The sequence below is a fragment of the Rhineura floridana genome, chromosome 2, assembly GCF_030035675.1.
Source record: "Rhineura floridana isolate rRhiFlo1 chromosome 2, rRhiFlo1.hap2, whole genome shotgun sequence".
Classification (NCBI taxonomy): domain Eukaryota; kingdom Metazoa; phylum Chordata; class Lepidosauria; order Squamata; family Rhineuridae; genus Rhineura; species Rhineura floridana.
The window spans coordinates 121,447,245-121,459,508 of record NC_084481.1 but is presented as its reverse complement, the minus strand read 5'-3'; the positions used below and the strand labels follow the sequence as shown (position 1 = coordinate 121,459,508).

Here is a 12,264-nt window from a genome sequence, read left to right as displayed (position 1 = left end):
ATGTTGCTGAACTATAGCTCCCAACAGCCCTAGCAATCATGGTCACTGGCCGCGGATGATGGAAGTTGTAGTTTAGCAAATCTGGAGGGCCAAAGGTTCCCCACACCTGTATTAGACCATAGTCTTTGTGACATTTTCTTTCTGGTTTGATTCAGCAGATTTCTCCCTACCTCTTTTCTAATTTTCAGTGTCAGAACCTGGGGAAGCTTACCACAGTACAAATAGGACATGATAACTCTGGACTGTATGCAAAGTGGCTTGTAGAATATGTCATGGTCAGAAATGAAGTAACAGGTCACACTTACAAGTAAGCATAATTTCACCTTTTATAGATTGTAGACCAGAATGTTTTTACATTTTTGTATGGCTGCATTAATTTCCTACTTCTTTGTACAAATCAGCCTGTTGCTATCCTAAAAAGGAAGACTGTTAAAGCTCTGTATGACTTTTACATCTAGCATTTTAAGCACAAACTGATCTGATAGGTAATTTTTTTTCTTGCCCCATGGGACCAATCAGCTGTTGACACATATTCTAATATTATACAAGTCATATTTGGTATAAAGCTCATCTGTAAATAAAAAATACACTATTTTACAAAACATGATTTAATGTCCCTTCTTGCGTATGTCAACCATGCTAAGCTTATGTTAGTTGAAACTGAAAATAAGTTGAAATATCAGTCAGCTAGTATGGTTTATCAGAATGCTTTCTAGTTACTGAAATGTACACATTGTCTATGTATAATATATATTTGTATGCACTAGCAGAACTATGAAAACAAGTATATATACCTCAAAAAAAGGTTTCATACCTATCTAATAGAGTCTATTAGATATTGATTGGATCCAGAGAAATGCCAGCCAAATGGGGATTGGTGGAAGATGAATTTCCCACTCCCTTCCAAGCCCTAAAAGCCCTGAGTTCCCCTGAAAAGCCTCTCAGATCCAGGGACCCTGCTGAATGGGGTGGATTGTGGGGCAGGGAAATTGAGGAGTGATGTTGAAAACAGGGTGGAGGTACCTTCTGTGAGTGGGAACACAGAAGATGCCTCCACCCAATTTTCAACAAATCCTTGCTTCCCACTCAGACCCCTGTCCCATTTTGCCCTATTTATCAGGGTTCCCTGACACTGGTGAGAGGCTTTTCAGGAGACTGCTAGGGCTCAGGGGTCACTTTCTATCCATCCCCTTTCGCTTGTGTTTCTCTGGTCAGATCCAACTTAGTGTAATAAATCCAGTCAACCTGTTGGCTGCCCAAAATATTTGTATACTTATAGTCTAAAACATTCATATTTCTGTTTCCAGCAGGACATCTATGTGGTCCCCTGTGGGTTAGTCAGTTACATAACTCTTTTTGCGATGGATATCCTCCCGCCTTGTGCTGGCCCAGTGATGCAAGGATGGGAAATGTTAATAAATGGAGTATGCCCAACATGAGTAAAAACCATCGTAACATTAAGAAGTCACTTAATGTGTAGTCTCTTGCTTTTTAAAAGGCAAAATCTGGGAATAAGGGCTGCATAATGCCTCCTTTTTCTTATTTCATGTTTCCTTAGGTTTCCATGTGGGAGGTGGCTTGGAAAAGGGATAGATGATGGTAGCTTAGAGAGGATCCTGGTGGGAGAATTGCTGACGTCCCATTCTGAGGTGGATGAAAGGCAGTGCAGAACCCCGCCTTTGCAGCAGTCCCCAAGCATGATCAGAAGATTCGTTACAATATCGCCAAACAACAAACCAAGTAAGCTTAGATTGTAGATAACTTTTGCTAGAAATAATGTGCATACTAATAGCAAAATTGGTGTAGATCCTTATGTAGCCAAAACATCCACACACAAGAGGGAGTTATTAACAGACTTGAAGGAGCTCCAACATTTGCAGAAGTACAAAAAGTCTATAGGAAGTAAATCCCTAAGGGGGCCAAACCCCAAAATGGCTCAGTAACAACAACATGCTGAGTGACTTCCCATTGCTGAAGGGAGAATGGAATGCAGTATCCTGGAAAAAGCAATGACTGGCTGGAATACCAAATAGGAGGTCTTCACACTTAACACTTGTTGTCTGTCTCACTTCTATCCTCTTAAAAACTCTGAGGTAGTCTACTTATGAATTTTGATTGGGCTCCTTAAATACTTTGTAGCAGTTTGTATGTCAGCATGTCAATCAGTCTCAGTTCTGCTGATGAGGGACAGGAGGAGGGAAGGGATAAAAACACTTTAGTTGGTTTGGAAGCCTTGTCATCTGGACTACAGCTCCCATAATTCTTGTTCATTGTCCATGCTGGCTGGGGCTTATGGAACTTGAGTAATTGAGACATCTGGAGGGGCATCAGGTTGAAAAAGACTGCTTTAAGATATTCCACCCCTGAAAGCTGATGGATTTGGATGCATTCCTGAGAGCCAGCTCAAGGTGAACCATGCTTCCCTCCCTGATTATTCTTACAGAAATTATTTGAGCCGCCCTACTTGCATTCTTGCAACACTTCTAGTTTCCAATTGCATGGGTGGTGCTCTCATTGAAGCTTTACTCTAGAACTTGAAGATGACAGAGTCAATTGTGGTGATTGCTCCTACATGCTCTCTTCTGCTAAATAGAGCCTGTTTCACTGCTTGGTTTACTGGGGGGATTAGGGCAATGGAGTAGTTAGGAAGGTAACAGGAATCTCAAGAGTGAATTTGACCATTCAGAACAAATTGCTGAACCTGCTCTGTGGTGATTGATGACATCAAAAAGGAATATTTAATCACCATTACATCCTTGTCACGCTGTCTGACCGAGCGTTTCCGAGTGGTACGTGGCTTACTGCAACTTGGCCTCCAGGGTGCTATGAAGGAATCCTTCGTTGCCTGCTGGGACTTTTTTGCTAAGCACTTGGATAAAGTTGCTTGCATTCATTTGACTTAGATGCTATTTTCAGCAGTTAAGCTCTAGAGGTTTCCAGTGCATGATCCTATGATTTTCAGTTGCTACATCCTGAATGTGATTGGTGGGATATAATTACTACTGAAAAGATAATTTGATCCTGATTTTTTTCCCTGTGTATTCATTGAAAAACAAATAATTGCTTAAACAAATGTGTGTTTTCCCTTTGGCACAGAGTTAAATACGGGTCAAATACAAGAATCTATTGGTGAAGCAGTAAATGGAATTGTCAAACACTTCCACAAGCCAGAGAAAGAGGTGAGAATTGCCACTGTTAGTAACAGTGGCACTTGGTAATGTTTCTTTGTAGTTATCTATGTACAGGCTACTTACTTTATGAAAGCCTATAGCTGGAATTGACAAGAAAGTTGGTTCAACAGAACAGTGGGTCACAGATGTGCACATGCAACTGACAAATTGAATTGGTGATGGGAATTGTGTATGACCAAATACATAATCTTACAGCTGAATTCATCACTGATATGAGTTTAAATCAGGGTTCTTGAATGAGTTTGTCTGCTCATTCTTGACTACCCATCAAATCTCCTGAATCAGCCTTTCCCAGCCTTTGTGTTCCCAGATGTTGCTGCACTATAAATCCTGTCATTCCTGACCATTGGCCATGCTGGCTGGGGCTGATGGGATCTGTAGTCCTACAACATGTGGGGACCCAAAGGTTGGGAAAAGCTGTCCTAAATCATTGTTTTAAAAGTCATTTAAACATAAATTAGCTTGAGCATTGTTTCAGCAGTCACACACATATGACAATGTTCTGTATATGATATGCATTAATGAAATAAAATATTGCAATAAAAAGGATTTGTGCAGGATTAATGGTGTTACACTGACTGAAGAAGTAATTCATACAATCCAGGACACAAAAAGCAAAATATCAGCAGGGTGTTAAACCATCCGTCACTGATGCCTGAGTGAGTGTAATGAGATAAAATCACACGCTTACACTAAACTCTGAAATCAAGCTAGCAAGAGACCGCAGTCATAACCCCTCTTACTTGGGAGTAAGCCTCATTGAATTAAATGGGACTTGCATCTGAGTAGACATGGTTAGAATTGCAGTAATGGCTTTTGATGGGCCATTAGCCACTTCATTAACTTTGTCTTTATGGTATCACACAAGACTCTTTGTTTTAAGCTAACAGGGTTGCACCCCTGAAAATTCATTAATTTTGAAAGGGGACACACAGGGAAGGTAATTGTTTTGTAAGTATCTGCTGATGATATGTCTATTGTGTGGTATTATATATGTATATTTCTGTACAGAATACAAGACTTGTAGCAAATTCAGTTGCAGCAGAAAAGAAAATTCCAGATGAAAGTGTGAATGAGTGTCAGAACAGATTGAGGCATGTTTGTTCATTCCTATGTTCCTATCGTCAGGTGCTATAAAGTCAGGCTTCTGCGTTTTGGACTAACTGATGTTTCTGAGCTATATTCAGAGACAGTTTCATGTGAATAACATTACAGTAGTCCATCCAGAAAAAGCACTGAATCCTGGATTGTCCCCAAACAGCACACCTCCTTCAGGGAATTACAGTCCCATCCAGAATAGATATCACATCCTCTCTCAGGTCTCCAAACCTCTTGACTATCCTGTCTAGATTAAGGTTCAGCTTGTTTATTCCCCATCCACTTCTAAATTGATGTCAGACATCCTCCCTGGGACTCAATGATGTTAATGAAGTATCATCAGCAAATTGATAACATCTCAACCCTAACCTTTGGATGACCTTTCCCAGTGGTTTCCTGTAGATGTTAAAAGCATGGGGGACGAAATGGGGGATTTTACATGCCAAAAACAACAAGGTGAAACAATAACATGTCACTCAATCTGTAGCTCTCATTTTATAAATAATGCTGACTTGTAATTAAGATTTACTCACTTCATAAAATCCTAACTATTGTGAGATCTGATTGTTGTTGAAATCTTATTCTTGAGCCTCTTTCCGGTGGGTGCCACTAAATGATGAACTGGGTCAGTACACACTATTGGTAGTCTATGGCAAGCATCTACTGTATCTGTATTTTCATTTTTAAAAAATCCTTAGCCATAGTAATTTGACACACCTATCCATAATATACCATAGCTAAACATCTCACAAATAATTTATTTTCTATCCGTTTGACAGAGAGGGAGTTTGACACTTTTGCTATGTGGTGAAGGTGGGCTTGTCTCAGCTCTTGAGCAGGTGTTTCAGCATGGATTTAAATCTTCCAGGCTCTTCAAAAATGTCTTTATTTGGGATTTTCTAGGTAAGTACAGAGAACCTTCCTATGATAAAAGATTGAAGGAGTGGATACGATTAGATTTGAAAAAAGACTATTAAGAGGTAATATGATAGCCATCTTCAAATACTTGAAGGGCTATGGCATAGATGATGGCACTGATTTGTCCCCTCCAAATTTTGTGAACTACCTCTGCCCCAGACAGCATGTCGGTGATCAGGGATGAGGGTATGATGTTGGGTATCTGTGCTCTAGAGGGTAGAATCCAGACCAGTGGGTTCAAATTACAAGAGGATTTCAGCTAAACATTAGGAAAAACTTCCTGACTAATCTTTCCTGCGCCTTCTTAAAATAAGAATTATATGTTCACTCGGAAATTTAATATAAACATAAATGTAATGTATTAAATTTAATATATAATATAATAAAAGGTAGGAGAGCAAAATGTGAGAAGGTGATGAAATAAATATCTGTTATGAAGTAGTCTATATAAAGCCCCAGGATTGGGGTTTATGGCCAAAATAGATGTACCTGCAGCAGATCCATGAGCTCAAATGCAGCTTTGCTCCAATAGTATAGAAACAGGAGGGTGGGTGGAGAACTAGTTTGAACACCAAAAGAGTGCAGTAAACCTTCTGTGACTATCCTCCCGGCAATCTCTTCTCCACACAAGCCCAACCAGTGCCCCTCCAGCTGATCTTTGATACCAGAAGTGACTTTGGCTGACAGGAAAGGACTTTGGGGTGAGAGGCTCCAAGGAGGTGTGCAGCAGGTGGAGGGAAGGTTCAGCACCCATCACCGGTGGGTTTCTTTTGCTGTTAAAAGTGAAGCCCCACCCTCCTTTTTCTGCACTGATGTGTTTTAAATGCACGGATCTCATCTTGTATTCAGTTTGGCTCTTAAAAGGTGTCAAAATTTCTTGAAAGAAAATATGTTAAGCTGAGCATAAATTTATTTATATCTATCTAACTATATAATATTTTGTAAGCCATCATGCATGGGGGTGGGGCGTGGTGGCAGGACGGCAGAAAAGTGAGGCAAGGGAGTGAGGGAAGCAAGGATGGCAGACGTAGGGGTGAGCAGGTGGGCGGCAGGGGGAGCCAAGCAGGAGAGTGGGCGGCAGTGACAATGCAGGAGACAGGCAAGCCGTTGAGGCAGGGTGGCAGCAGCAGCCTGGGCACGTGGGAGGCCCATAAACTGCCCAAATGATGGCACGAGACTGGGATTGTTTTGGGAGTTGCCTGAATGTGTGTGAGTATGTTTGGGGGTGCAGTGGGTTGGAGTATTTGGGGATGGCAGGGGTGGGGTGCCAGGGATGGGTTGGTGACCAAAGCGTGCAGAGGCACAACTCCTAGTTAAATTATAAGGTCTAGTGGTGTTTGTTTTATTTAACTATTAGATCTCGTGTATTTCTGTCCCTCAGTACTCATTACAAAGGTGATTAATCAATGATTAATTGCAAAGATGATTAATGAGCACATAACACTTAGCCAAGCTATGGCTTAGTGTGAATATACTAGCTCCTGGAAAGGAGCTCACAGATGCTTTGCTCCTTCCCAGTGCTTTTTAGATTAAATTGATGCAGGAGCTAAACCAAGGTTAGGTTTAGGGTGTTGTTCAAATCAAGATAGTGGTTAAGCTTGCTCTTAATCATGATCTGTAGCCAAGAACACACCTTGACTTGAGATTGTGAATGAGAAGAAATGTTCACCATGACCCCGCATTCAGACTACACCTTGGCTTAGTTGCCAGGCCACACTGAGCTAAAAGGACCAGGGAGGAGCAAATTGAGCATGAATTCTTCTCTGGAAGCTTACACATTCCAGCACTCCCAGTAAGTCATAGTTTGGCTTACCAGGACATGAACCAGGTCAATGAATAAGGCAACCCTTTTTATAATCACAGCTTTGCATTTGTTCTTTTATGATATCTGTAATCAGCATCCTTGGGTTCCTTCAGATATTATAGCCCCTCATAATACCTACACATTGGGTCATTTATCAGCATTTTAAAGCTTATGCTGCTGTTTCATAGAAAGGTGATCAAATAAAAATGAGATGTGTTTATTAACTGTGTAAACAATTAAGCTGCCACCAATATGTGAAGATTTTGAGCATTTCTATTTATTTGATCATTATGTTCTACGTTAAGCAAATAATGTTTCTGTATCCAGAAAAAGCACAAGGATATTATGAAGCTCTTGATCAGAATGAATTGGCCCCAGAGGAAAACTGGCAGAAAAGGGCCAGAAGTTTTTGCCACTTTGTCACAGCCATCAATAACACTCCTAGAAACATTGGGAAAGATGGCAAGTTTCAGATGTTGGTGTGCCTTGGAGCCAGGTATGACATTTGCATATGTATATTTTCATTTGCATATACTCTTGGCACATGATAGAGCTGCTTTCACATTGATCAGTTTTATTTAATTACTGTTCTGTTGTCCAAATTTTGAGTCATTTGACCTAATTATATATTCTCATACTTATGCTGCCATGTTGGAACCCTGAAATTAGAAAATGATCATTGGAATTTATCTTGAGCAGAAAAGCTATTATGGAGCCTTGAAATCAGTAGAGAGAACGCATTGCAGGGTAAGACTAGTGTTAATTCAGCTATGCAGCCAACAACAAATCAGTCACCATGGGGGCCTTCTAACTGGCACATCAAATATTTAGTAGTACCCTATTATAATGGGATTGCGGCTGAATCAGCATAGCAATATAGGCCTACCCTATTTGCATTGTGTAGGGTGCTTCTAAAGCTGCAAGTTCTTTTGTGTCACCATAGCTAGATCTCTCTTTAACATGCCAGTCATTTTGGATAGAGCTGTTGGATAGTCTGGATAGCCGTGGTGACAGCTCCCCCGGGTTGAAAATGCTGCTTGTGAATGCCAGGTCACTGAATGGCAAAACGATGGCCATTCAGGATTTGATCCTGGATGAGCACGCCGACCTGGCTTGTATCACGGAGACCTGTTTGGATGAAGCTGGGGGGATTAATCTCCCCCAGCTTTGCCCACCAGGTTTCAGGGGCGTCACTACCGGGGTGCGGAGGGTGCGGCTCGCACCCGGGTATCACCATGAGGGGGGTGACACCCAGAGCCGCCCCGCGCCGTTGCCTGGCAAGGCTGCTCCAACTCCTCCTCGGAGGTGGGCGGGCGGGCGGGCGGGCATGCAAGCCCAGCCACCTCGTCCATGCCCCTGGGAGGGCGCGCACTGGAGGTCCGCACCCCCCCCGCACTCCCGCTAGTGACGCCACTGCCAGGTTTCTCTGTGCAGCAGCAGGCGAGACCTGGGGGACAGAGAGGTGGAGTTGCAGTAGTCTATCGTGATGCCGTCCCCCTGACCAGGTGCCCTCTCCCACAGTCTTCGGGGTTCGAATGTGTATATTTGAAGTTGGGTGGCCAGGACAGAATAGGGATTCTGTTGGTGTACCGCCCACCCCACTGCTCAACAGTCTCCCTTGCTGAGCTAGCTGGGGTAGTCTCAGGGTTGGTGTTGGAGTCCCCTCGGCTTGTGGTATTGGGTCAACATCCATGCCGACACTGCTCTGTGGGGAGTGGCTCAGGATTTCATGGCAACCATGGGTCTGTCCCAAGTATTATCTGGCCCCACTCATGTTGCTGGTCACACTTTGGACCTTGTTTTCTGTGTTGGATGGGATGATGGTGATCTTGGTGTGGAGGAACTTTCTATAGTTCTGTTGTCATGGACAGATCACTACCTGGTTGGGTTTAGACTCACTGGGACTCAGAACCTCTGCAGGTGTGGGGGACCGATTAGGATGGTCCGCCCCAGGAGGTTGATGGATCCAGATGGTTTTCTGATGGCTCTTGGGGATTTTCCTGTCACCGCGGCAGGTGATTCCATCGAAGCCCTGGTTGACCTCTGGAATGGGGAAATGACCAGGGCGATGGACATGATCGCTCTTGAGCGTCCCCTCTTACGGAGTGGAGCCAAACCAGCTCCCTGGTTTAGGGGGACTTGAGCGACGTTGGCGGAAGACTCAGTGCAAGTCTGACCGAACATGGGCTAGAGCCTATCTGAAGGCCTACTCCGTGGCAGTGTGGGCTAAGAAGAAACTTTTCTGCCACCATTGAGTCTGCTGGGAGCCGTCCAGCGGAGCTATTTCGAGTGGTCAGGAGTCTTTTAAACTCTGGCCCCCAGGAGGGTAATATAGACAACTCAGCAGCCCGCTGTCAAGAATTTGCACGGCACTTTGCAGATAAAGTCGCTCAGATTTGCTCCGACTTGGACGCTAAAATTGATACAGTCTCAGGGGATGTAACTTTGGCTCCTGCTTGTCCAATAATAATGGATTCCTTTCAATTTGTACAGCCCGAGGATGTGGACAAGATCCTTGGAGAGGCGAGAGCTACCACTTGTCTGCTGGATCCTTGCCCTTCCTGGCTCATCAAAAGTGCCAGAGGGGGACTGGCCGAGTGGGTGAGGGGAGTGGTTAATGCCTCTTTACAACAAGGCAGAACTCCATCATGCCTAAAAGAGGCAGTTGTATGGCCTTTGTTGAAAAAGCCCTCCCTGGATCCCTCCATAATGGGAAAATATTGGCCAGTCTCCAACATTCCATTTTTGGGCAAGGTAATAGAGCGTGTGGTGGCCGCCCAGCTCCAGAGATTCTTAGATGAAATGGATTATCTGGATCCATTTCAGTCTGGTTTCAGGCCTGGTTACAGGACAGAGACAGCTTTGGTCGCCTTGGTGGATGACCTTTGCAGAGAGCTGGACAAGGGAAGTGTGTCCCTGTTGGTTCTACTGGACCTCTCAGCGGCTTTCGATACCATCGACCATAGTATCCTTCTGGACCGCCTTGCTGGGATGGGACTTGGGGGCACTTTGTTACAATGGCTCCATTCCTTTCTGGAGGGATGAACTCAGAAGGTGGTGCTGGGGGACTCCTGTTCGATTCCTTGGCCGTTGACCTATGGGGTCCCTCAGGGTTCAGTTTTGTCCCGCATGTTATTTAACATCTATATGAAACCGCTGGGAGAGGTTGTTTGGGGGTTTGGGGTTTGGTGCCATCAGTATGCGGATGACACCCTACTCTGTTTCTCCTTTCCACCTAAAGCCAAGGAAGCTGTCCTGGTCCTGAACCATTGCCTGGTATCAGTGATGGACTGGATGAGGGCGAACAAATTGAAACTAAATCCAGACAAGACAGAGGTGCTCCTGGTCAGTCGAAGGGCAGATCAAGGAATAGGGATTCAGCCTGTGCTGGATGGGGTTACACTCCCCCTGAAGACACAGGTTCGCAGGTTGGGTGTGCTCCTGGACTCAGCTCTGAACTTGGAGGCCCAGGTCTTGGCCGTGGCCAGGAGTGCCTTTGCCCAGTTAAGACTAGTGCGCCAGCTGTGCCCGTTTCTGGAAATGCCTGATTTGACTACAGTGATGCATGCCTTAGTTACATCCTGTTTAGACTACTGTAACGTGCTCTACGTGGGGCTGCCTTTGAAGACTGTTCGGATACTTAAACTGGTACAAAGAGCTGCAGCCAGAGGATTAACAGGGGCTGGTTACAGGGACCATACAACTCCCTTGTTACAACAGCTCCACTGGCTGCCAGTTTGTTTCCGGTCACAATTCAAAGTGCTGGTTTTGACCTTTAAAGCCTTATACGGCCCAGGTCCAGGCTATTTGTCAGACCGTATCTTCCTATATGAGCCTGCCCAGGCCCTGAGATCTTCAGGAGAGGCCCTTCTCTCAGTCCCAACACCCTCGCAAATGTGATTGGTGGGGATGCGAGATAGGGCCTTCTTGGTGGCTGCTCCTAGGTTCTGGAACTCCCTTCCTAGGGAGGCATGAATGGCCCCCTCCTTGCCATCCTTCCGTCGGCAAGTAAAGACTTTTTTATTCCGAGAGGCTTTTGGGATAGAAGGTGTTTAGGATTGGGCTTTACAAGGCTTGTTTTATTGTTCTATATTATTATCTGTATTATTTTAAATTGTTTTTAGATTTTTAAGTGCCTTTTACGGTTTTAATGTTGTGCATAGTTTAATTGTATTTTAATTGTATTTTTTTCTATGTTTTTAACTACATGTAGTTCTATTTGTAAGCCGCCCTGAGTTCCAGTTTGGAAAAAGGGCGGGGTAAAAATAAAGTTTCAATTCAATTCGGTGTTCCAATTTATTGAGACATGAAGTAAATAAACTGTTATAATAAACCAAAGTATCAACCTAGAGTTCAGTTATATACAGAGTCACACCAATTTAACATAGTATTGTCAATACTAACTGGTAGTGGCTTTCAGGCAGAAGTCTTTCCCTCCTGTGAAACCCAAGGTTCCTTATACTGGACATGCCAGAGACCTCTGCTACATGCATACAAAATTGGTTGAAACTTTCTTTAATTAACTTTCAAAAACTGTGGTACATTGTTGCAGCAACAAGGTAGGGGCTCATCCCCAGTAGATGGACTGGTACAGCAGGTACTTGGCTGGCCCAGCTCTGCCCCCTCAGTGCCCCCAAACACCTCATTTTGGGGAGTTCTGATGGGTGAGATACTGCCAACAGTAGGTTCTGCCAATATCCACTTTTGGAGAATACAGCAGAGCCCTTTGTGGATTGCTCTGTTAGTGTCCTTGAAAGAGTTATTAATTGGAATTGAAGGAAAAACACTTCTTCCCTCTCTAATTAATTTCAAAGTGATCAGAGTCTTTAAAAGTTTGATATCCTGACCTTGGGAACAGGAGGAACTAGGATTTGGGGGATTTGTACCTGAAGGTTCACATCCCCCAACCCTAATTCCCTCCTCCAAGATACTATATATATTGCAAAGGCCAGTCAGGCCAATTTCCCCCTGCTCTGCTTGCTACCTTTCAAGTTTTTTAATTTTTTAAAGAAAATCCTGTAGGTCAATGAGCATGCTTGGTTTTCATCAGATTGTTCTTGTGAGCTTTTTTCTTCAAATTAACATTTTTCCTGCATACCTGGAAATTCCCGTTTATGCAGAAAACATTAACTTGCCTGTGGATAGCCCTGATTTATTGTCTAGCAGCTGATAGACATGAACCTAACAAATCTAGTATTAGGAAGAATTATGATACTAAAATACCAGGAAATGTATTTTTAAAAGAAGAAAAAT

The 12,264-nt window shown here is 43.6% G+C and overlaps 1 protein-coding gene across 5 annotated transcripts in view; it reads left to right on the top strand.

Annotated features, from left to right (window-relative positions):
• The window catches only part of DENND5A (DENN domain containing 5A), a 142,078-nt gene that overhangs the window by 127,430 nt on the left and 2,384 nt on the right, over positions 1-12,264 (top strand). For all 5 annotated transcript variants that reach the window (XM_061610372.1, XM_061610371.1, XM_061610374.1 and 2 more), the window contains 5 exons: positions 189-307; positions 1,559-1,740; positions 3,097-3,179; positions 5,069-5,192; positions 7,339-7,507. In XM_061610372.1, the coding sequence (XP_061466356.1) occupies positions 189-307; positions 1,559-1,740; positions 3,097-3,179; positions 5,069-5,192; positions 7,339-7,507 (677 nt within the window). The remainder of the gene's footprint in view (positions 1-188; positions 308-1,558; positions 1,741-3,096; positions 3,180-5,068; positions 5,193-7,338; positions 7,508-12,264) is intronic.